The following is a 27189-nucleotide window of genomic DNA, read 5'->3' as shown; positions in this document are numbered from 1 at the left end:
TCCAATAAATAAAGCTTCTTCGCTCCCCGTGTTTCACCAGTTGCTTGTGCGACCCTAAGGCGACAAAGCGCTGATGAGGCCAGCGATGACAGCTTCGTTATTCCATTATGGATGCCCTCCAGGTCTCCTGATTTCTTCATGATTGCTCCAGATGGCCGACGTGCTGCCGGGTGAGCTCCAACTGCCCCTCTACCAGCTTAATCGCCCCTAACTAAACCCTCTGCCAGCCTGGTCGCCCCTCACCACCACCCCTGCCAGCCTGGTCGTCCCACGCAGCCTGTTCAGTTGTACATTTGGTTGTTTCAGATGTGATGGCCCCTGGCTCTTTATTTATATAGATTCCAACATTTTGGTTGCACAATTATTTGACTCTATAGAATTAGTCCTAAAAGGTCTTTATTCAAAGATAAAGCACTTACAAGTACAATTATTCTTCATATCCAAGAAGCCTGTTCATAATACTCATAAAATCTCTAGTCCCTTACTACAGAGACCCTTTGACACCTTCCCCCACACACCTTTATTTCTCCCAGTACCCAGCTTAGATTTCCTGATGAAACTTCTAAGGGGAGTTCTCACTATACCCTTTCTCTGTCTTGCTTATTTGACCTTTAGTCACAAATGTCTTGGAGGTGGATCACCAAACCTGAATAAATCCAATGGTCCATTTTGCCAGTCCTACTTTAGATTAGTGATCATAGTTGTAGGAAATCACATAAGGGATTTTCTCTTAGGGATCCACTATGATTTAATAATATAATCTGAAATAAAACCTCCATAATATAACCCAGGAGTCAGCAATCTATAACCTAATGGGCTATTTCTGGTCTGACCAGGTTTTTGTAAATAAAGTATTATTGGAGCACCGGCATGTAATAGAGTTTACATAGAGTGTGTGGCTCTTTTGCATATAACAGCACAGTTCAGCTAAGTAGCTGTGACAGAGGCCATATGGCCCCAAACACTAAAATATTTACTATTTGGGCCTTTACAGAAAAGCTATGCCAATCTATGATATAACCTATGATGGGGATCCATAACAGTATCGCAAATCAACTGGAAAAAAATAAAACCCATTTATCTTCAGCCTAAAATCTACAGAATCATCTTGTGCTCTGCAATTCTTTCTAAAGTCCACCAGCTAAATCTGGTTGCTTATACTTTTACAAAACTCTCTCATATCTTTTGCAGTCCTGTGGAAGTAACCTAGATTTAGGACTCCACCACCAATCACCTGGGTAATTACAGGAGTCTCTTAACTAGTATACTAATCTCTGAACTTGATCTAAAAACAACACACAGCTCCCCTATACTAAGTTTTCATGATCAAGCATTTTGTCATGCTATGTCTTTATTCAAAATAGTTCAGTATTTGTGACAGAATATAATTTATTTAATATTTTAAAAAATATGTGTAAATATGTGACAAAACAAAACTTACTAGTAAAGGCCTAAATTTTGCATATAAAGAGCTCCCTAATATGGACACAACTCTTTCCAGACTCATCTTCCAGGGACATTGACCCATATGTCTCCCCATCACCACAGAAACTGAAACACACTCCATGTTACTCTTCAGCAACCAAGCTGACATATTTCCCAAACATACACAGCACATGAATGTCAATGCCTTTGTTGACATTCTTGGCTCCCTCTCCCTGTGTGTTCATTTACTTGTCCACCCAATAATCTAATTAAGCACCAATGAACATCAGACTCTGGCTTCCAGGAAGGGAATGAAGTAGGGAGAAGACATAGTTCCGCCCACGGAAAGATTAATGTCTAATACAGCGGTTCTCAACCTGTGGGTCGCGACCCCTTTGAGAGTCGAACGACCCTTTCACAGGGGTTGCCTAAGACCATCGGAAAACACATATATAATTACATTATGATTCATAACAGTAGCAAAATTACAGTTATGAAGTAGCAACGAAAATAATTTTATGGTTGGGGTCACCACAACATGAGGAACTGTATTAAAGGGTCGCGGCACTAGGAAGGTTGAGAACCACTGGTCGAATAGGAAAAGGGAAGAAAATCCCTTTTCTTTATTGAAAGAAAATCCATGTGTACGTGGACCCACACAGATTAATCCCAGGTTGTTCAGGAGTCAGCTGTAATACTTTACAGTTATAGTACAGAATAACCCAAATACATTTATCTTTCATGTAAAATTGCAAGCTTCCCAATCATAACACCTTTGAACTCTGTATCACAATTCATTCAATAAATTTTTTATATTATTATCTGTATCCTGAGGTTTCTCTACTTGATTAAAGCCTTTATTAGTCACTATAAGAAGAGGAGTAACCTACTTGATATTCATTGCTATATTTAATCAAATCTTTATGAAAGGATAGTTTTTAATAAACTTTAAAATTTTTAGCACGTAGCCTGGGCCAGCATGGCTCAGTGGTTGTGCATTGACCTATGACCCAGGAGGCCGTGGTTTGATTCTTGGTCAGGGCTCATGCCTGTGTTGCGGGCTCGATTCCCAGTGTGGGGTGTGCAGGAGGCAGCCAGCTGATCATTGATTTTCCCTCATCATTGATGTTTCTATTTCTCTCTCCTTTTCCCTCTCTGAAATCAATAACTGTATATATATATATATATATAGAGAGAGAGAGAGAGAGAGAGAGAGAGAGAGAGAGAGAGAGAGAGAGAGATAAAATTTAGAGCTTAAAATCAGCACCTATCCAAAGCAAAACAAACAGAAAAACAAAATTAAGTGATGGCAAGGATGTAAAGTAATTGGAACCCTGTATAATGCTGCTGGGAATGTAAAGTAATCCAGCTGTTGTGAAAAACAGTTTGGCAGTTCCTCAAAAAGCTAACTATAGAAATACCATATCACACAGGAACTGCACTCCTATGCCCAAAAGAATTGAAAACAGGTACTCAAATGAATACATATTCACACATGTTCATAGCAACACTTCACAATCACTAAAAGTAAGAAACAGCCCAAATGTTCATCAAAGGAAGAATGGGTAAACAAATCATGGTGTAAATATGCCAGGGAATAGTACTCACCCATTAAAAGTAATGCAATACTGATACATGCTACAATGTAGATGATGCTCAAAAATATTGTGCTGCCCTAGCCAGTTTGGCTCAGAAGATAGTGTCGGCCTGCAGACTGAAGAGTCCCATGTTTGATTCCGGTCAAGGGCACATGCCCGGGTTGCGGGCTCAATCCCCAGTTGGGCGTGTGCAGGAGGCAGCCGATCAATGATTCTCTCTCATCATTGATGTTTCAATCTCTCTCTCCCTCTCCCTTCCTCTCCAAAATCAATAAAAATATATTTTAAAAATATATATTGCTAGGTGAAAGGAGCCAGATACAAAAGTTCACACATTGCATGATTATACTTATATGAAACATCCAGAATAAATAAATTCATAGACACAGAAAACAGATTGGTGGTTGCCAGGAACTGATAATTGGCACCAGTTTGTTTTTTTACTTTAGACTAGTGGAAATGTCTTGGAACAAGATAAGGGTGGTAGTTGCACAATACTGTAAATATACTAAATGCCACCGAGTTACAAGCTTTTAAATGGTTAATTTTATGTAATGTGAATTTCAGCTCCATTCTTACACACACACACACACACACACACACACACACACACACAATCAATACCCAAAAAAGGAGCAATTTTCATGGGAAAAAATTATAAAATGTGTTTAAACTGTATCCTAAGTTATTCCTGCTTTGCAGATATAAACTCAAGATCCATCCCACAATAACATAGAATTTACCTAAACTCTTTCCTCCTTACATTAATTCTGTTAAAACAGAAAACAATGAATTATGTTATAATCTACACCATGAACCTACACCATTCTCAACCACCTTCATTATTCTCTGAATTTTTTTACCTAATTTACAAAAGAGCCTGTTACTCAGAACTAAAGCCATCAGTGGCCGAGTTAATTGGACTGTAAATCATTTAAATAATTATTCTCTCCTTCCAAAATTTCTATTTATTGTAAATGAAGAAAAAGACAGTTTGCTGGAGGAGGCTGAAATCATTATATTTCTGCTTTAAAGGAATGAAAATCCATTCATTTACTCAGCAAACACTAATTTGGTGCCCGCTATGTGGCAGGCATTCTTCTAGGTTCTTGGGATACATCAGCAAATGAAACAAAGATCCCTCTCCTAAAAGAGTTTAAATTCTAAAAGGCGCAAAGAGAGAAAAAGAAACATTACCTTCTTACCAATACACTTAACAATGCATTTTGAAAACCAGAAAAAAAAGAAGAAACATTACCTAGTAAATAAGTAATAAACAAAATGTTAGGTGATAAGTATGAAGGAAAAAACAACAACACGGTAGGGAGGATTGGGACTGGGATGTGGGTGGGGAGCATGGAAAATGTGTCAGTATTAAATTGGGAGGTTAAGTGTAGTGGCCTCATTGAGAAAGCAACATGTGAGTCGGGACTTGTGGTGGTGAGGGCCTTTATCAAGCAGATATCTAAAATATGAATATTCCAGGAGCTCCAGTGGCGCAATCAGTTAGCGCGCAGTACCTATAAAATATGAATATTCCAGAATCAAGACAGTAGACCTGGCATATTGAAGGTATATTGGAGGTATATCATGGAGGCTCTCCAGTGTGGCTGAAGTGAAAGAACTGGGGGGAAGGTTGGAAGAGACAAAGTTAAGAGAGCAGAGAAGCAGGAACCAGAGGGGTTTCCTAAGGCTTTGGCATTCCCCCAGGAGAAAGAGAGAAAGGGCTCAACCATGTGAAGGCAGAAGAGACAACTGTGGAAACTTGGCACAGAACCCAGGCAAGCTCCCCAGTGCCTCACCAACTGAAAGACATATTGTCAATAAGGTGGCAGCAGCCTGGCCAGTGTTGCTCAGTGGTTAAGCATCAACTTATGAACCAGGAGGTCAGGGTTCCATTTCCTATCAGGGCACATGCCCGGGTTGCAGGCTCAATCCCCAGTGTGAGGCATGCAAGAGGCAGCCAATCAATGATTCTCTCTCATCATTGATGTTGCTATATCTCTCTCCCTCTCTCTTCCTCTCTGAAATCAATAAAAAACATATTTCAATAAATAAAGGAATGAATGAATAAATGTATCCATCTTAAAGCCTGGTATTCAGGCTTAAAAAATAAAAAATAGTAAGGTGGCAGCAGCTTCCATGAGGAATTTTCCTAGGAGAAAAAGAATGGGTAGAGACAAATGAAAATATTCAGAGTAAGTGATGAAAACACAGAGAGAGGCAAGAAAATGCACAGGCAAATTTAGTGAAAAAGTTACTAAAATGTCGTCCGTAGAACAGAAAAATAATAACAATACAGGTAGAAATACAAGTTGGACCTGATTGCAGAGGCTATAGACAGAGCAGTCTTTTTTCTTTGTATTCCTTTAGAATGTGTGTATATATGGGATATGCTGAATGTGGTATTTGTAGAGATGATAAATCTTTAGACAGATAACATTACTGTCGTAAAAAGAATACGAGAAAACAATATAGAGGTTATTTAAGAAAAAACAATTTGGAGAATGTGTAATGAATGAAATAGCTATGACAGCTTTTAAAGTTTAAAGAACCAAAGTAGATGTCATTGTGTTACACAGGTAGTCAGGGTAGCTGATAACAAGATGTTTTCCATACCACTGCACATGGACTTCCACTAAGGCTCCCTCCCTCCCTCTCATGCCCGTCCCTCCCCCTTTTCTCTAGTGTCCCAACAGGAGACTGGAAGCAACACAAAGTATGAGGTCAGAAGCAAGCTCTGTCTGTCTAATGATGCAGCCTTGAAGACCAGATTTGCAACTACTCCGAGCCTCAGCCTCTTCCCATTAAAATGGGACAAGGCAGGCACTCATTTTCCCCTTTACTGTGTAAGTCTGCTACTTTTTCCCATTTCTTTTTTTTTTCCTCTCCAGCAGCTGCTCTAGCCTTCTTACAACCCTGATATAATCAAGAATAATGAGAAATTTTGATTTATTGAGGTTGTAGGTTATGCTTGTTCATCAAGAACACATTCACGAAAATAGCTTTTTGATAAAGTACACCTCAGAGATACAAAAGTAGGCATGGGTGATCATGTTGCCTTCTCCGCACTCAACAACCCTGCCGAGTAAGAGAGATGCTAAAAAAATGAAACAGCAAACCACTGATCAGTCAATTTTAGATTAGCTGGTTTAAGGAATAATATTCTTTCATATATACATGTGTGTATATATATTTACATATGTAGGTACATATATATAAATGAGGTAGTAAACTCTATTACAAAAATCTTGTTACCACTCAGAAGCTGACACAAACTGTTCTTTTGCTTGCTACTGGTATTAAAAACACTGCTAAATCTCATAAAGCATGTAATGGAAATACAAATGATTGGTCAATTTAAATGATTCATATTCACTTTTATACAGATAGATGACATTTTTAATGAAGTAAATAAAGGGGGTAATTTTAAAGCAGAACAAATTAAAAGCTCTAAACACTAACATTCCTCATTTAAAAACAAATACAACTGAATATTTCAGCTCTTTTGGGTTAAATCTTATGCTATGGAAGCAGAGAGCCAAACTGTCCCACTGTAAACTGTGAAACCCTGAAAAATAATTGGTTCTCTAATTGAAAAAGAAAAGAAAATTAAAGAAGGGAGAAGAGCCCTGCTTCAGGAAGAACTAGTCTAAGGCAATATGATAACAAAAGAGTGGAATGTCAAATAACAAAGAGCCAACAATTTAATTAAAATAAATTGCTTATTTTGTGTGAAATGTAGTTGTATTTGATCTTTTGATAAATGTGATTTCCCTCAGTGATGAAGTTTTTCCAATTAAAATAAACTTTTTCTATATATTTAAATTATCCAGTGAAATATGCAACTATAATTTTTTCCAGGTTACAATGAAATTATATATTCATATCCATTTGTAGATGCATATTAGGTTTGAGTAATAGTTGAACCAGGAAAAGGCCTCTCTTCCCAAAGTCGCTATCAAGAAAAATAAGTATTTTTTAGATAAAAATATGTTTTTTAAAACATTATAAAACAAGAGTAACAATCTGTATTTTAAAATAAAAATACAAAACTTTAAGGTAAGGAAATTGTTATGTTTTTTCAATAGGCGATGAAGAAACAGTTATCTCCCAAAAGTTAATAATATATAAAATATAATAATACATTTCGCATGCTTATAAGCATAACCAATAGACATAGACACTAGGGGGGGTAAGGGCATGTGCGGGGTGTGGGGGGTGGCAGAAGAGGCTGGAGGGGGAAGGTCAATGGGGAAAAAGGAGACATATGTACTACTATTGGTAACACTTTAAACAATAAATAAATTAATTAAATAAATAATTAATAAAATAAAAATATAATACATTTCTTTTCCTAAATTAGAACCAGTCTCTCTTTCTTTCTTAAAATAGGCAGTAACAAGTAAAAGTCAAGAACCAATTTGTTTTTAAATGCTAATTAATTAATGGTTCTTTACCCTAGGTTTTTGCAGGGTATTTCTGGTTTGGGGAAAAAAAAAAAAGACTATATAAGGTTAAATATATGTAGAGAAGCCCTGGCCAGCGTGGCTCGGTTGGTTGAAGCATTGTCCTGTACATTGAAAGGTCAAAGGTTCAATTGTCAGTCAGGGCACACACCTTGGTTTCGGTTTGGTCCCGGTTGCGGCATGTACAAGAGGCATCCAAGTGATGTCTGTCTGTCTCTGTCTCTCTCTCCCTTCCTTTCTCTAAAATCAATGAACATGTTCTCAGGTGAGGATTCAAAAAAGGCATGGGTGGGGGGTTGCGGGGCGGGGGGAGATAACAGAGTGAGAAAAATTTAAAAATCATGATGATACCTGTTGCACATTAATTAAATATAGTATATTTGAATAAAGAAAGTGAAAGACCTTTACTGGCACTTGGAAAGATATGTTATAAGAATTTTTCCTAAAACTCCAGAAAGGCACTTAACTGTGGTAACAGAAACATATGTTAATGTAATGTGTAAAGATCCAAAGCTCAATAAATAGTGAACAGAACAAATGCTTTAAAAAGTTAAGTCAAAATGCCCCAGGACCCCTAAAATGGCCTTCCTGTAAAGGGAATGCAGGGCTAAAGGAAACTGACCATTTTAATGAGTGAAATGAACAGGGCTAAGTACCTTATGATATATTGAGATTTTTATGGCTTCCAGTTGTCCTTGCCCCCATCCTCATCTGCCAAAGATGTCTATGTCCTAGTCCCTAGAACCTTACATGGAAAAAGGAACTTTTGCAGATATGATTAAGGTTAAAGACCTAAAATCGGGCGACTAGCCTGGATGATCCAAGTGGGCACAATTTAATCACAGGAGTCTTTGAAGGAACCTTTATGGCTTAGGTCAGTTATCAAGGAAGTCAGGTGAGAGAGATGGCCCCTGAGGACTCACCTCCCTGCTGCTGACTTTAAAGATGAGAGACAGAGGCCACAACCTGAGCAATATGTGTATAACCTCTAGAAGCTGAAAAAGGCAAGAAATAAATTCTCCCCTCGAGCCCCATGTGTGAGCATAATGATTACTCCTATCTTTACTAGCCAAGCTATGCTCAAACTGGAGAGAAAGCTCAGAAAATAAACAAGAAGCCACCGGAGTCCTGACATCATTGGGATGTTGTTTATAAACTCTGAGACCACCAACCACCAGACCTGGTTAAATCACTTTTAACTCAGTACTGTTTTCTACAAGCAAATTTCTTCCTAGATTCAACAGAAAAGACTCATTTATATACACAAATGCAGCATATAAAATTCCCAGGTATTCCAATCTTAGACTTGGGAGCTATAAATCATTCCGAGATAAAGACTTTCCACTTCCAGAGTTTGCACCCTTATCCATTACTTGACAAGCTATTAGAGAAGTAGAAATACCAATAGTCATTTTCAATTAAGCTATAAACTAAAGACAGCTTTTTATGTATTTCCTTAATTTGTCACCAGTTAGGAAACAAGAATTAGGCTGAACCAAATGAAGTTCTCAATAGGTCAAAAATGGTAGAACTTCAACAAAATGCTTTATGATTCACCAAAAATAATTTCTTTAGCTTTATATCACAAAAGCTGGGGGGGGGGGGGGTGTTCATTCCTCTGAACCTTCTACTAGCACACTTTGAAAATTAACAGTTATCAACCCTCCTGCAAACCCTGGGGAGAATTAAAGCCATAAGCTCTACTTGGCACTCATATTTGCCTATCAACTAAAGGTTTCCTTCACCTTAATGCAGCCAGTTCCATAATTATATTAAGCTATCCATATCATCCTCACTAATCTTTGCAACTGTAAATAACTGTGAAAAATAATAATGAATTATTAACAAGAAACAGTAAGGTTCTATAAAGGACTGAATGAATTCTTCAAGATCTCTCTCAAGTCATTAGCCCAATGCTCTAAAACTGAATCACATTTTTAAAAAGCAAAATTAAACTGTTCAGTTTTTAAATTTCATAAAATTACAAAAATGGTTGGGAAGCAGCTCTATTAATGAATCATAAACTGGAAGGGAAGAAATCATGAAAAAATACTTTTTAAAGGAGGAAATAAACCCCAAACAGGTCTTTACATTTATTCCTGATTCAACAGCTCTCGCTACGGGAACTTATAAATCATTTCACAGTAAAGATATACACAAATATGAAAGAAAAAAGATATACAGAATAATATTCTATTGTTATTTTCTAAACTTAATGATACAGACTAGTGTTACAGCATAAGTGACTATTAACAGGTCAGTTAACATCACAGTTTTATGGTTTAGAAGGCTTCATTTGTAACCAAAGCTAGAGGGAGGTCATTGAACTTGTAACCACTGTGGAAGATTCCAAGATGATACACCAAACTTTACAAGTGGAAATAAGCTTGCATTCTCAAAATTTAAGTTCAGCTAAAATTTCCTGAGCAACTACAATGAGCAGGGCACTGCAAAAGAGGCTTTAAAATATTCATTCTATAATTCTCACACTAACCTTGTGAGGTGGGTGTTATCTCCCTGTTTTGTGGGGGAAAAAATTACAGCTGTAAAATCCAGGGTCAAGTACTTATAGGGTGGACTCTGCAGTCCCTCCCTTCTCCCATACACTCCACAGCATGGTGTCAGGATTTACAGCTCAAATACTTACCGAAGTGAATAGAGGTACCAAATGATGAAAGATGGTCTTAATAAAAAACGGCAAGTTTTTAAAGCCTTTAACATAAATTGTGGGATGAGAGTGAACTGCTATGGGGCAGTGGTAAGATGGCAGGAGATGAGAGGAAAATTATTTTAAATCAAAGAAGAGCAGTTTAAATTAAACATAATAGGATTTCTTTTAATCAGGGAAGCAGTGTGGCATAGCAGAAGGAGCTATAGCTTTAGACTCACATCTGTATTCCATTCAGAGTGGCGGCTCCTTTTAGCCAAACTTCTCTTGAAAAGTGTAACTTTCTCTTAAATATAAAATGGATTTAGTATTTGCCTTGGTTCTTTCACAGGATTGGTTTAGGAAGCAAATAAAATGATATAAGTGAAGGAAACATAACTGCTAAACAAGGGACAATCATTAATAGTACTGTTGTTTTATTATTGTCTAATTTAAAAGTTTCACACTTGTCCAGATTCAATATGTACTTTGATTAACAAATGCATTATAATAGCTATTACAGTGGATTAAAAAAATGGATGTCCTGATATTGAAGCCACCATATAATTTCTTCTAAGTTGAGTGAAATATCTCATTACAAATAATACACTGACCTGTGGAGTTAAAATTAAACACACACACACACATATATGAGGTTGGCAAAAGTAGGTTTACAATTGTGAGTATGCAAATCAGTTAATAAAGCTATTGTAATAATCATAACCTGCAGTTATTTTCCCTACGAACAACTGTAAACCTACCTTTGCCCACCCTGTATGTGAATAGGCAGCAGTTGAGGCAGGGCCCAGGCCCCTGACCTTCCTCACTCCTACCACTGCATGAATCAGAAAGGCTACAGCAGGGTTCATTGCCATGGACCCTATTGGTAGTCAGAGAAGTGGATCCCTTCTCAGAATAATTTTAAAATGCAAAACACATAGGATTTCAAAGGAAGCAAATGATACTCAAATATAGTTATCAAAATGCACTTAACACCAGTTATGAACATGTAACATGCATGCATGGCAGCCAAGAAGATGAACTGCTCAAGTCTCCCTTCAGGAATGCGCATGGAGTGCACTTAGCTGACAAACTAAGCACCCTCGGGATCTTTCTGGGCTTTTGAGCCCAGGCCCATTCTTCCTGGGCAGCCTCCTGCCAAGGACTGAACATGGCTCAGAGAGGCTAGCCTGGGGCTCCTCCAGGCATTCTCTGTTCCAGAGCTCTCCCCAAGCTGGGGTGGCTGAGAATTTGTCAGGGGTTCCTCATGGCCTAAGGTTCCTCCTGCCCAGTCCCACTTCCCCCTTCTACCTTTTGCATGCAGCCCTCCCCCTCCCCCTAAAAAACCTCTTGCACTCTGACAGCTCAGCATCTACTTTCTGGAGGACCCAACTAAGAAAATATGCTTATTAATGTATTAAATATCAAGATCTAGCTGCAGGTCTAATAAGTACTCTAATATTGAAGTAGTGATGAGTTTCAATGATATTTGGGTATACATATGTATCTGAAATGATTCTATTGAGATATGAATGATACACGAACTTTACAGGTAAAAATGGCATAGGTACTGCTGTGTTTGTTGCTTATATTTATACTAGAAGCCCGATGCGCAAAATTCGTGCAAGGGGCTTGGCCCTCGCAGCCCGGGCATCGTCCAGAAGGTTGTCTAGAAGGATGTCCGGAAGGTCGTTCAGCTATCCGATCTAATTAGCATATTATGCTTTTATTATTATAGATTTATAATTGAAGAAAATGTTAAGTTTCAATAAGAGGTGAGTGAAAGTGATGATGTTATATTTGTTTTTTCCTCCTTAATGTGTCTGGCTTTGAAATAGCCATTCTTTCAAAACACACACATGCACTTAGACAAATCAGAGCTGTGATAACCAAAGGTCTCCTACCTGGTGTTCTTCTTAGATGCCATGAAATATATGTGAAATCTCATGCTAAATGAACAAAATATCTTACAAGGTATAAGATTATATGCCTAAATGATTTCATCTTGAGGGACAAAGAATAGCCAGCTTACCCAAACACATGAATATATAATTACCTCAAAATCTAACTTAGAAAATTCAAGGTTTATAAAATATATAATAAAGTTAGTTTTTTTCTGTTACAAAAGAATTTCCTACACCATTTAATATCAAATTCCTACATTTCCTAATTTCTCTCCTAGCAGGACCCCAATCTTTATATCACTGACTTCATTTCTTCTAAGCCTGGAAAGTGGTGTGTGGGAGGGTGGGCGTGGGGGCAGAGCAGAGTGGAGGAGCGAGAGACAAGAGGAAAAGTAAAAAGCCTAATTTACAGATGTCATTTGAAGATTAAAATAGTCCATTCAGAAGGATAAGCCTCATTTATATTTTCAGGTGAATAGTACTGTGCATTAATTATGAGTGGGAGTCTTGAATGATAGAACATAGTACCGATAAGGCCAAGAATAACTGCCTGAAATAGGGAAATGACTTTTGAGCAACCACAGAGCAATAAGGAAAGGGCAAAGGGATAAGACAAAAGATACAGGAAACAGAAGGGAAATCCTGGGAGAAAAGGGTGTGCAATAACAATGGAATAGAATGAATTTATAATTTTGTTAAGGGACAGTGGGTATAGGTGGACCACTAAAACTGTTAGCAGAATTAAAAAAACCAAAGTAACTTGTAATATGGAAGAGATATATACACTATTTCTCACTAGCCAAGTGACTCAAGTTGAATCTAGTACCCTAAAAACCATTCCTCCCTCCAGTGGAAGAAGGAAAAAAAGGGGAGAGAAAATAGGAAAGGAAGCTATGTTTATGGGTGCACACAACCCCCAATACATACAAGTTCAATCCTCCTCCCTTTCTGCTTATACCACTTGTAGGACACACAAGAAATATGCCTATTTACAGGAACCTTCAAAATACCAAAGATACATGGTATAACCAAGAACGTAACTGAAACAATTTGTGGACTTGAAAGTTGCCTGTGGCTCCAGGCTAAATAAACTCACTCTCTACAGCCTTTCTCTTTAGGTTCTATTTCAGAATAAAATGCTATTCCTGTAGGAACCCAACACAGATACAATATAATTGGTAACAATGAGATACTTTCTAATGATGAAACAAGACATTCCTGACCTGCCTCATAATTTCCTTAAGTCTTTAGTTCTTTTGAAATTCAGACAAGAACCAAATGATAAATCCCTAGAGAAATTTTTAATTCTCCACTGACTGACTTCCTCCCCAATCTTTCCAAATTAGTGTTTGTCAAATATCTTTTCAGAAATCTTTAAGATGTTTAAGATCTATTACATTCATTTTGGCATTATCTCTTTATTAACATGCATTCCCAAGAAACATAGCTCTGTTAGAAATCATATTGTCCATCTAAATGTAGGCTTGTGAGGTAGTTTAGTTTTTTTTATACACTTTTATTCATATAGAGGAATAAATTGTGTTTCTAATACAAAGCACAATCCTGAACGCAGCCAAGCCCCTAGGACAGTGATGGCGAACCTTTTGAGCTCGGCGTGTCAGCATTTTGAAAAACCCTAACTTAAATCTGATGCCGTGTCACATATAGACATTTTTTTATATTTGCAACCATAGTAAAACAAAGATTTATATTTTTGATATTTATTTTATTATTTAAATGCCATTTAACAAAGAAAAATCAACCAAAAAAATAAGTTCGAGTGTCACCTCTGACACGCGTGTCAGAGGTTCGCCATCACTGCCCTAGGATAATCCAGTTTATTCACTCTGTACCCCAATTCTCTGTCCACTGAACTATGATGTCAGAAATCTCAGCTTGATGTGTTTAAGTGTGTTATCCATTAACTGTTTCCATATGCCACAACTGTTCAGTTGAGAAATATTTATAAACCAGTTTATTGGCCCTATCTGGCAAATATGATGCACCTGTTACAAAATGTGATTACTTCAGGAAGCTAACAAACGTGGAATCACATTTTCATAATAAATCAGGCTAGCTAAATTAGACTATTCATATACTTTCAGAAAGCCCTTTAAACCCTATTAAGGTAATAGTTTGTGAATAATGAAAGTAATTAATATTAATTTTAGTTGATAAATCCAATACCAATAACCTGTTAGTATACTTTAATCCATTTTCCAGCAGCCTGTAAAAATTAACCAACAGATGCTTCCAATCTGGTAAAAAATATACAGGTCATTAGCATCATTTTGATGAAACCAAATGTTCAATACATGAATATTGTGATTAAATATCAAAGTGAAATTACAATGTTCTTCTTATAATCTTGTTAATTCTTAAAAGAAGCCAAAGACCATAAAATGTGTCACTCTTTCCTAAAATCAAAATCAGCCTTTATTGTTGTACTCCTCATTCTTATATTTCAACTAAGAACTTGACTGAGTCACATTGAGACTGTACAAGCAACATGAGAATGGAGCACAAGTCTGCCTTCCTCATTACAGTGTTCCCAGTGTGCAACACAAGGCCTGACATAAATGTACACCCAAGAAATATTTGTTGGCTTGAATAGTGGTGGCGAAATATAGGAAGGAGAAAGGGTGGGATGGACAACTGAAAGGAAAACTGAGAAAAAGAAACAGATGATCAGGAAAAATACCTACAAGTTATTTTCATAAGAATTTAAAATATGGAAAACTAAGATGTATGTCAAAAATTTAGAACTTAGAGTCACAAAGAAACCACAGTGAGATATTTAAATAGCAAAACAAGGTATATGTATAAAAAAGAAAAGATTCAACTGAATCAGGAATAAATGTTGATTTCACAGAAAAAGGCTGAGAGAGAGATTCCTGTACTTTTTAGGTTTTTTTATACACTTTTATTCATATAGAGGAATAAATTGTGTTTCTAATACAAAGCACAATCCTGAATGCAGCCAAGCCCCTACGACAGTGATGGTGAACCTCTTGGCACAAGGCACTTTCCCATTGAAGCCATGTTATATATGTCACAGGAGAGTCATCGAAAACACGAAATAAGTAAAATAAAGCTGAAAAAAAGCAAAGCATGTATAATGAAGAGCAACATGAATTAAGAGGAAATGCCCAAGCTCTCACCGAGAATACCTTGCAGTATCTATGAGTAGGTGGGCAGGGTGGTATTCTGGGGAGTCAGGCCAGTTTTGCAGGAGAAAAGCCTCAGGACAAGGTAACATGAAGATGAGCCAGCTCAGGGACTAGTACACCACAGGTGAGCAATAGGTGTTATTAGTCTTTCTTCCTTTTCCAACTCTCAGGGTACGAGAGCTCTAAAACCCAACCAAGTTGATCTAAAAGTCCCAGAAACCTAAAGCAGTGACTTCTGTAAGGAAAAAAGCCATACTTCATAACAAAAAATAAATAATATGTGAGAGAAAATGTCAAGATTCTCTTTAAATGACTGAAGTCAGTTCCTATTTGAAATGCTTAGGAAGCACAAGGGACTGCCATCTACCATTTTAAATATCTGGGAAGGAACATCCACCTTTGTAATCTGAGAAATAGCACTGGTTCTCCTTTTTCTTTTTCCTCCTCACCCGAGGATTTATTTTTATTGGTTTTGAGAAAGAGAGAGAGAGAGAGAGAGAGAGAGAGAGAGAGAGAGAGAGAGAAACATCAATCAGTTGCCTCCCATACGCACCCGACCAGGAATCAAACCCGCAACCCAGGTATGTGCCTTGTCCGGGAATCGAACCCACCACCTTTTGGTGCACAGGACAACACTCCAACCAAGTGAGCCACCCAGCAAGGGCTTTCGTCTTTTTTAAATAAATTTAAGCCCCTTCATCTGTTTCTCAAACCCCACCCTCCAGCCTCCACTTCTGGCAACCACCAATCTCTATCCATGAGATTGGTTTGTATTTTTTAGATTCCACATACAAGAGAGATCATTTAGCATATGCCCTAGCAGTCCATCCATGTTGTCACAAATTCCCCAATTCTTGGTCAAAAGAGTTACTACAAAAAAAAACACACACACCCAGATATACCAACTGTTCTAAAATCCCACTAATCATCAATAACTTAAATCCTCTGCCTTTCCCTGCCAAGTTGTGAAGCAAAAAAATGATGAAAATCAACCAGTAGCCAATTGCCTCTGCTTTCCCCTGCATGCCATGTGGAAAGCAATTGTATGTCTACCTTGCACTGAACAATAAATGAGTGACTAGCATTAATTTTGAATTCTGCAGAAATTACAAAATTGATTCAAACAAAGTAGCTTTTGGAGACCGGGGGACTGATAGATGTCAACACTTAGATCTAATGCCTCAAGCACCCAGGCCATGAGTAGAGGCCACCTGTCCACTACACCAGCCCTTGCTTTCCAAACACCTTTCTCCAGGCTTCCTTTCTGATCTTTGTTAGAAAATATTGGCCTTTTCCAATAAAATAACTACTATTCATACCTAAATAAAGCACTCTCGATTGAGGCTCTTCAAATAATGCTTACTGGGACCTATTCTTTCAAATCCAGGCCAAAAAATAGTCACCTTCACAGCTCATCTCCTGTTGGCAGTGTGAAATGTTAGCATTGCCCAGGATTACAACCCTGGGCTTCCCCATCTTTTCTGTTCACCATGGAAATACCATCCACAGTCACAGGAAAGAGAAGGTAGCATTTATGGTAGAAAATAGGAGTCATAGGCCTCTGCCAGCCTCTGATCAAATGCAAGAGAGATTTAGGGAAGAGGGGACAGCACGTACAAAGACAGAGAGAGATACAAGCATCTAATGTTCAGAAAATGCTTTTCACTTCCTCACCTTAACCTTTACAACTAGTGTTAGATTGAGCAAATACATTGTTTTTTTTCTAACCTTGACTCTCAAGGCTAAAGTTAGATGACTTAAGAATTTTTTAAAGGTCTAATTATTTCATTTAGGGCTAACACTACAGCTAAATTAAAGACATGCTAACAAGTTTCCCTTTTGAGCCTCATTAATTAAGAAAGTAATCAGAGTAAAGATGAAAAAAAAGAGAGTAGGTGGATGGCAGTATTACTTAAATAGCTTTTAGGTACTTCCATTTGCACCTACTAGGAAAGCAAAGGGAAAACTAATCAATTCCAGATTATGAAATCTGAAATTCTGAAGTGTTTTACATGTAAATACACATTTTAACTGCCATATATTTTCCTTGATTGCCTAAAGAGTACACTTATGTTATTCAAGGAAAATTTTGATTCTCCATAATCAAAAGGTAAATTAAGATCTGTTTAATTCACAAGATTTCCTAGGATAAGCTTGCTGAGAAAATTCAAAATATATCATTTTTACTATTTTGGTCAAGACAAATGGTGCTCAAAATACCTACTGAAGACTTTGGATTTACCATACATTCTAGAAAGCTATCATAATTTACAACTTTTAGTGTATCTAACACAATTACTCTTTAAAAGAGTTTCTAATTTACGTTTATATTTTAAAAAGTGTTTCAAAGAAATGTAAATGATTTTTTTTTTTTTGTAATCAGCCAACATCCTTTGGATACTGAGATGATCAGGATAAAACAGAAATAGTAAGCACCTAGCATGGTGCCTAGTACACAGTAGGCATTTTAAGAAACCAAGCCTTGCCATCTCCATTCAGTACAATAGCTTCCCTCCAGGCCTCTCTGTGCTCAATGAGCCCAGAGATATAAATAGCATAAGTCTATGGGCTCCTTTTTGAAAATGAAAGGTAACTACTGACCTAACATGGAAGTGTTATATAATACTTAAAAATGAACTTAACAGTATCAGTGGGTATCAGCTCGGAGACAAGTGCTTTTGGCCCATGAAACTGGATGAGATAAATTCAATTTTCAGACAAGAGTAATACCTAAATATAATTTTTAAAGGCACACTGAACAAGTAAAAGCTATCACAAAACAATTTGAAAAATAAATTCTATTACTTTTAATGAGAAGATCTTATAACCTACTCATAGACTTCTGTTTCACACTTTCAAGACACTCATTAAAATTGATATTTCTATCTCATGTGACTAATATTAATTGAACTATGTGACAGTCACTGTAACATTAAATATTAAAATCTGACTAGAGGAAAGCTAACATTTTGTTTTTGTTTTTACTATTCCTCATTGGCAAAAAGAAATTCTCATGCCAAAAGAATCTCTGAAAATATCCTCCTGCAGAAAAATCTAATTTAGAACTTCTTCAAAAGAGATATTATATAGAAAATGTAAGTTCTGTATTAATCATCTGCATTTTAAAAATTGCTCATTTGATAATCTAATAAAATTTTCTTTTTAAGCATTTCATTTATTAAATCATTTATTTCCCCATTAATAAAGTAAAAAATCTATAATAATAAAAGCATAATATGCTAATTAGACGGGACAGCTGAACGACCATCTAGACGTTATTCTGGATGAAGCCATGGCAGCAGGGGCTGAGGCAGAGGTGGTTAGGGGCTATCAGGTAGGGCAGGTGAGCAGTTAGGGGTGATCGGGCAGGCAGGCAGAGTGGTAGGAGTGATCAAGCAGGCAGGCGAGCAGTTAGGGGCAATCAGGCAGGCAGGCGAGCGGTTAGGAGCCAGAGGTCCCAGATTGCAAGAGGGCTGTCCAACTGCCAGTTTACAGATCTGGCCTAAACCGGCAGTCAGACATCCCCCGAGGAGTCTCAGATTGAGGGTGCAGGCCAGGCTGAAGGACTCCCCCCACCCCACACGAATTTTGTGCACCTGGCCTCTAGTATATTTATATCCTATCTAATAAAAGAGCAATATGCAAATTAGCCATCACTCTGTGACAAATATGGCGGCACCCACAGCCAATAGAGCGGGAATATGCAAACTGACTGTTACTCCATGACAAAGATGGGGGCGGCTGGGCCAGGACGCTTCAGGCGTTCTGCCCCACCCCGCCCGCAGAGGGCCTCTGGGCCTGCTTCGTTGCCGCTGCCGCGGGGCCGGAGGAGCAGAGACACAAGCCTGCAGGGGGGCCCAACACCCAGCAGCTCCAAGCCCCACGGCCGCAGTGGCGCTGGGGCTGAAGGAGCAGAGACACAAGTCCGCAGGGGGGCCCGGCACCCAGCAGAGAATCAAAGACACAAGCCCACAGAGGCACCCGGCACTCCCAGTCTGGTCAGAATACTGTCTCCAGGGAATAACACTACTGTGGCAAATCATCTAAAAGAGGAAACAAGCTTTTGTTGGGTTTATTCTGGAGGTCAGAGAACATGCCACCCCAACATATGCCTTGTTATTATATTGATGATATTGAGCTGCAGATGCATGAAAAACAGCAAATGCAAGGAGAGGCTTTCACTGAAGTCTCCTGCTCTGCCTAAAATCGGACCCCCCAAAAGAACCTTAAATGTCATAGGTCCCCTTGATGGGAAAAGTGTCATCAGCCAGCAAAGACTGACTCCTGTCACAGGACAGGAGACTAGAAGTTGACATCACACCCAAACTTTGTTACAAACTATCTCCCCCACCCCCATTCATCTTTCCTAAAAATCATTTACTCTCCTCTAAGAGGCCTACATATCCCGTCCCCTTTCCCTAGGAGGACGGTATTTAAATCTGGATTCTAAGCCACCTTGGGGAGTTATTCATTTTTCCCTGGGATCTCCCACATATACACGAGGTACACATGTTAATGAACTTTAGTTTTTCTCTTGGTAATCTGTCTTTCATTACAAGGGCCTCCGCTAAGAACTCAGAAGGGTAGAGGAAAACTATTTTTCCTCCTCCATAATTCTATCTTGGAAAATCAAGTCTCGGGCTGAACAGTGAGGTTGGCCCAAGTGCCAGGCAGTCCCAGCTGAGGGGAGGGAAGCTTCTAGCGGGAATTCAATGATATTGGCATCAAATTAGGACAGAGGGCACACGCATGGTTGCTGGTGGGAGTTTAAAGTGGTTCAACATTTTTGGAGGATGATTTGGCAAAATTGATAGAAATGTTCAAGGTACATCCAAGAGTCTTCTTCTAGGAATCTCATCTGCTGAGATAAAGCACGAGTGCACAAGCCCTGGTCAGAACCCAGGATGCTACTGAGGGCTCCCCTTCCATGATAGGAAAACCTGCTAACAATCTGCATTTTTAGGACAAGGTGGCATCTATACTAATAAAAGGATAATATGCTAATTAGACTGAATATCTTCCGGACGACCTTCTGGACGTCATTCCAGACATCCATGGTGGCGGGGCTGAGGCAGAGGTGGTTAGAGGCGATCAGGCAGGCAGGGGAGACCAGTTAGGAGGATGAGGCCGGCAGGGAGAGCAGTTAGAAGGATCAGACCATCAGGGGAGAACAATTAGGGGGATCAGGCCAGCAGGGGAGAGCAGTTAGGGGGATCAAGCCAGCAGGCAGGAGAACGATTAGGAGCCAGCAGTCCCGAGGGGTCCCAGAATGGAGAGGGTGCAGGCCAGGCTGAGAGAAGCCCCCCCCCCCTCATCCCGTGCACGAACGTGCACGAATTTCGTGCACTGGGCCTCTAGTGTGTGTGTGTGTGTGTATCTCCCACGTTCAAAGGCTGTTAAATCACATTGTTTACCCATATCTTCAGAAAAAAATCACTTCTACTGTCGTGGTAAACAACCTGCTTCCCTATTTATAATGGTCTGACCCTCTACCAAGTTCAGCGCGAAATTATAGCTAATTTGCCTACAAACGTCAGGTGGTCATAATAATCTGGCCACTCAGAGTATATATATACATCTTAAAATAATGCTTTCTAGTTAACATATAAAAAGTGGCAGTGTTAAAATAGTAAAATAACATATAATCACGATGTGAAACTTACCTTTTTGCTGGCAACAAAATGTATTCTCAAGTTTACAAAGCAAATCCACATTTTCATACTTATTTTCATTTGCCTTTATCCAGAAACAGTTTTCAGTCATTTCATGAGGTCTGATCTGCAATCAGAGAAGACAGATTCATAAATAGTTGGGTGTTTCATCTGTCCCAGCCCAATCATTACATTCAGACCCAGAGTCCCATAGCTGCCAGCCAATGTTTAGGAAGTAATCCTGTATGATTTTTCTCCAAACTTTGCTCAATGAAATATGAGTTCTGCAGGAAGGTAAGCTATGAGAGAAAAAACTGGAAGGACTGAAGTTGAATGAAACAAAGTTTGTTTCTTATCAATTACTATTGCCAAAACTTTAATTATGCTCATGTGCACTATGACTCAAGTGCAGGACACAGTACCCAGCATTTCCTAAGGTTATGTGAACAACTAACATTGATTCCCACTAAATTTTTAAACCACAAAGCCTTAGTCAAGAGCAAAGAAATTTGTCTCAACTCTTTAAAAAAAAAAAAAAAAAAAAAAAAAAAGCCTGTTCATTTAAAATCACTTTTGCCCTGGCCGGTTTAGCTCAGTGGATAGAGCATCAGCCTGTGGACTGAAGGGTTCCAGGTTCAATTCTGGTCAAGGGCATGTACCTTGGTTACAGGCACATCCCCAGTGCGGGGTGTGCAGGAGGCAGTTGATCGATGTTTCTCTCTCATAGATGTTTCTAACTCTCTATCCCTCTCCCTTCCTCTCTGTAAAAAAATCAATAGAATATATATATATTTTTTAAAAAAATCACTTTTAATGGGGTTCCTACTGGAAATTATATAGAAGTCAAAACAAAAGTAATTTTAATATAGGTAAGAGTATGTTTTCTTCCGTTTATTTATTTACTTACCTTTAACCAGTTCAATCTTCTCATGCTAATTTCAGGTTTAAATTCTTTCTTTGGTTTTAACCCAAATGGCAGGGTCGGCGGAAGAGAGTTTCCTCCACTGAGAAATCCCAGGGGAGGTGGTGGAGGCACAGGACCACCAAATGGCAGGGGCATTCCTGGGAGTGGAGGAGGGGGCGGAGGTGGTGGTGGAGGAGGTGGTGCCATGGGAGGAGGAAGTGCTGGGTGCCCAGTTTCATTTTCTTGTGCTCGGGGTAAAGAGGTCTTTATATCAGCTGGCAAGGCACCAAACTAGAGAGAAAAATAAAAATAAAATAAATAAGCAACATGTCTAAGAACTCTACAGAACATATAAAAGTACACTTCCCTTAAAAATAATGTACTATTGCCGGGCTCAGTTGGTTGGGCCTCATCCTGTGTAAGGAAAGGTTGCTGGTTTCCCAGTCAGGGCACATACCTGTGTTTCAGGTTCGATCCTCAGTTGGGGCACATACAGAAGGCAATGGGTCAATGTTTTTGTTTCACTGCGATGTTCCTTTCTCTTTCTTTCTCTCTCTCTCTCTCTCTCTCTCTCTCTCTCTCTCTCTCTCTCTCTCTCTCTCCTTCTGTCTCTCTCTCTCTCTCTCTGTCTCTAAGTATGCCCTCGGGTGAGGATTCAAAATAATAATAACAATAATAATAATAATAATAATAATAATGTATTATTTTAAACCAAAAATAAGTAAATATCACAAATTTCATATGGCTTAACCTAAAAATTCCAGTGAAGTTTTCCCCAGTTTAAGAATATAATTATAGCTTTTGTTTTCATAAAAATGTAATTAAAAGAAATATTATTCCCCTTTTTGAGGTAGTTTGACCATCCAGGTGGAAATATCCAGGAGGAAAATGGGTACATGGGTCTGAAGATTTGAAATCAGCAGTTTCTAGGTGATGGGTAGGCCATGGAAGTAGAGATGTTCAACTAGAGTTGCACAGAGTATGTAGCATGAAGAAAGTTCTGTGCACAGAATTCTATACAACACTAGCATTTAAATAAGAAAAATATCCAGAAAAAGAGTTAACTAGTATTATCTTGCTTTTGCCCTTGAGAAAAAAAAAATCTAAAATTCTCAATAATACCTCCAAAGACATGCCATCATCTGAAACAGGTCAAGTGACTTTCACATACAATTCAACCTCATTGCAATTTCAGGGCCTGGGCACGCGTTGTTCCTTCCACCTGGAATATCCTCTTCACCTGCCCATCTCCTACCTTTAATCTTAGCAACACATCCCTTCCTCAAGAAAGCCTTATCTGACCACTCATTTCACACTGATAGCACTCTGTACTTCTCCTTGATAGCTCTTACCAAAAGTGTTTCCTAACTTCTTAAGGAATCATTAGCATGTATTTCTTTGATAGATTATAACTCTATGAAGAAAGTGACTTTCCCAGCACCTAATGTTGTGACTGACAGAGAAACAAGGAAAAATGAAGAGTGAAATAAAGACAAATGTGTCCACTGGTCACTTTTGTCCTTATGTTTCTATGGCATGGTAATAATTTAATAGATGCACTGCATTTTGATTGGCATAAAGATGATCTGGGTTCATAAATAATTTTTTGTGATATAATTATTCTCCTAAAATTACTAACTTCAATCCTGAGCCACACATACATACAACTACATTGCAAATGGTAAACATTTAATAAATGTTAATAAATCATTTTAAAAAGTTTTATGACATAGTTACGAAAAACAGAGCTTGCATAAAAGTCTGAAATTGACACTTGAGATCAGAGAAAAAGTGTCATAAAAATTGAAACCACAAATCAGAGAACATGTCTTATTGAAAGATGAACTATAAAGAAGAATCACTTTAGTGGGATATTATATAGTATTTACTGCCCTTTGAATGTTAACAATATACAATGTATGTATATTATACTCATACTCAATATACATTTCGTAGTTAGCTATTAACATCTTAAAACAAAGATATGGTTGAATTTCTGCTCTAGACTAGTTCATATGATAGTATGATTGAGGTGAATATACTGTTCATGAGGCAGGACACTGTGACTATCATGCTCACTATTATATCCCCAACATCTAAAAATACTTGGTTGTTAAGTGACTAAATGACTGAAATAAAAAAAGAATAGGACATATTTTATTCATAACCTTCATAATCAGCATAGCTTTTATCAAAGAGAAGCATCTTAAAACAAATGCATAGATTTCATGAGAAATACACACTAATCCAAAGAAGAATTTGTCATTTGTTCTTCAAAAATGAATATGGTAGCCAATATTATACCTTCAATTCCAGGTCTTTTTCTGATAGCCATAAAAACAGGTCATCATTGTCCACAATTTTATACAATATAGGATTTAATCTCAATTTCAAAATGTAAATTTATTTCTATTTTATATAAAAGCACATGCAACGATAACATATCTAAACATGGTGAATATGTTTTTTCACAAACTGGAATTTTCTAAATTTAGAGTACATTTATAAGTAACTCTTCAACTGGGAGAAATTAAAAAGCAAAGGAAGTCTTTAAATTTATCTTAGCCCAGACCAGAAAAAAAATAATCATAAATATTTCAGCCATTGTCTATAACTCTATCTGAAATAAAAATACAACCAAACATTGCTTTTAATATGATAGACAGGGAGCCATCTGAGAAACATGAGAAAGTTCAATAAACTGTTGCCCTTTCTTTTTATGCACTAAAGAAAAAAAATAATTGAGAATAATTTATTTCTAGATAGCAGCTTTTAATTTTTAATTCTCACCCGAGAATACTGATTTTTAGGGAGAGGGAGAGAGAGAGGGGAGAGAGAAGAGGGAGAGGGAGAGAAGCATCAATGTGAGAGAGAAACATCCATCGACTGCCTCCCATAATCGCCTCAGCCCTGGATGGAACCTGCAACTCTTTGGTGTACAACCAACGACTCTCCAACCAACTCCAGCCAGGACAGAAGCTTTAAATTTTTTTTTAATTGAACACTAAAAGATAGCTCTTCCTTAGGGTATCTTCAGACAGTCTCTGTAACAAACAATCCACTAAGTATTCAAAAGAAAAAAAAATTGCCAATAATATAGGAAGCAGTATACCAATATACAAAATAGTACATGAGACTATTTCAGCATAACCATAACTTAGGATAAAAGGAAAATGATATTAATTGTTCATCATCCTATATATAAATCTACACGACGAAATTTAGCTGTGAATAGTCTATCTCTTCATCCATTAAAGATCAAGGTTGTATTTCTTGCTATCTAAAATGTTTTATGTGTAGAGGGTGTGTATGAGCTATCTGCTTCACAATCCAGATTTGTTCTCTCTCTTTTTTTTTGTCATGTTTTAAATCTGTTTACTTTTGGAAATTGAAAAATTATCAGAAAATGTTCTCATTCAGCTAGAGGTTATCTCTCACTGCAAGGTACCCAAAAGCTTAAGGTTTTAAAAAATAAATAACTTGAGCAATAATTTCCTGTAGTAGGATAAAGATCAGCGATGAATGACAAATCTAAGATGAAAAGACTTTCTTACCCTCCGTGTTTAATTACTTAGGAAATGTGACATTACGAACAAAACTCAAACAAAACATAAGGAAGCAGATTGGTTAGTGACAGTTTAGACGTTCTTAAAAAAGCAAATTGAAAAGTAGAAAAATAAGTTTCCTAAATATACATATATACATATAAAAAACACTATGAAAACATACAAGTGAAATTAAAGATTAAACATTTTGATGCTGTGAAGATATGACATGACCTTTGCGCCCCTGGTAAGCTTTTAATACTAAATTCTCTGGATAGGTGGTATTTTACCTGAGACTTGAAAGCCTGTAACTCTGCTTGAAGCTCATTAATCTTTGCCTCTTTTTTCTGCAATTGAGCCTGAGTTTCTTGGTGGTCGGTAAACTCTTTTTCAAACTGAAAAGAAAATATGAGAGAGAGATGGAAATGAAAAGCACTTTTTATAGAGAAATATGACTCTAATCATGTCAGCAGAACATAAACTTTTATGAAAGGAATGGTAGATTTTTGCTGTCACCCACAGCCTTTCTTGAAGTCCTACCAAAATCATTTGCAAGGCAGCAGACAAAGCCAGAGATGGAGTCCGTGACCTTCTCTCAGCAGAGGAAACTGGCCCATAGTTATTTGCAACCCTGTCTTTTTTCTTCAAAGTCCCTAAATTTCATGGTGATTTTGTGTAAAATAATAGAGAGCAAACCATTGTACTGAGTTTCCTGACCCCTACCTGCAAAAATGTATACTTGAAATTTACCTAAAGTTTATCAAGAGGACTAAAAAAATTCCATTTTAATATTTTTGTTTATGAATAAATAACTCATTATATAAATGCATCAATTACTTGGCTTTTTCTTACAACATCAGGAGATTTAAGAAGCCTGATGTAGGCTCTAAGCTTCCACCATTTAAGAAAATAAAGTCTGTTTCATTTATTATTAATCTGTTGGAGATTAATCTTTGGGAGATTAAGGATGAATTAATCTTTCAAAGTCCCTAGTGTGAGAAAGGTAAATGGTAAAATTTGGCGAATCCAATGAGTTTTTTTAATTTATATAGCCACTCATCACAAGTTCCCATCTTGCATTCAAATAGCTTACTATCATTATGACTGAAACACCTCTCCCAATAGAGGTAAATTTAAATAGGGTATTTTCTCATTATCAGAAACAAGGATTTGACTCTTTTTTTAAAAAATAGGGGGTGGGGGGCCAATCAGTTAAAAATAATGCAACTATTTCACAACTGTAGCCTGAAACTTTAAAATACAGTCACACCTCAATAAGGAAAATAACAATATAGAACTCGACAGTTAACAAAGGGCTGCATGAATCTTATTCTGTCCTTAACACAGAGCCAGTTACTAGTCCCTCATCAGACAGCCAGGAAGTAAAAGATGTGAGATTAAAAGCCAAATTGTGTCTTTAAAGTTTGAGTTATTTAGATGAAACCACACTGCCTTCCTACAATTGATGTTCAGATAATGCTTTACAGCTTTTTAATAGACTTTATTTTTAGAGCAGTTTTAGGTTCAGCACAAAATAGGCAAGTTTCAGAGATTTCCCATATGCACCCCTGCCCCCACACGTTTTGCCTCCCGCATGTTTTACAGAGTTAAAAGTACAAAAATAAGCATTTTTGCATTTTATCACAAAAACAAATATGAAATAAATATTACAGTTCTCATTATAGTTAGAAAAATAAATCCCAGACTCATGATCCTCTCACTCCAAACCTTGTGTTCTTTTATAAAGATAACAGAAACTACTAGAAAAAAAGATGCAAATATCTTTTACCTCTCCCAAACAACACCAGCATTATCACTCCTACTACTACTGCAGCTACTCTAAGCCCCTCCTACCATTAATAATTTTAAAAAGATA

General features: G+C 37.5%; 1 protein-coding gene across 2 annotated transcripts in view; it reads right to left on the bottom strand.

Annotated features, from left to right (window-relative positions):
* The window catches only part of DIAPH3 (diaphanous related formin 3), a 511880-nt gene that overhangs the window by 292889 nt on the left and 191802 nt on the right, over positions 1 to 27189 (bottom strand). For both annotated transcript variants that reach the window (XM_006090522.3, XM_023755349.1), the window contains 3 exons: positions 25604 to 25708; positions 21772 to 22059; positions 20877 to 20991 (listed from right to left, as the gene is read on the bottom strand). In XM_006090522.3, coding sequence (XP_006090584.1) covers positions 20877 to 20991; positions 21772 to 22059; positions 25604 to 25708 — 508 coding nt within the window. The remainder of the gene's footprint in view (positions 1 to 20876; positions 20992 to 21771; positions 22060 to 25603; positions 25709 to 27189) is intronic.

This window comes from Myotis lucifugus, unplaced genomic scaffold (genome assembly GCF_000147115.1).
Source record: "Myotis lucifugus unplaced genomic scaffold, Myoluc2.0 scaffold_74, whole genome shotgun sequence".
NCBI lineage: Eukaryota > Metazoa > Chordata > Mammalia > Chiroptera > Vespertilionidae > Myotis > Myotis lucifugus.
The sequence above is the reverse complement of the archived record's forward strand: the minus strand, read 5'-3'. Positions and strand labels throughout refer to the sequence as shown.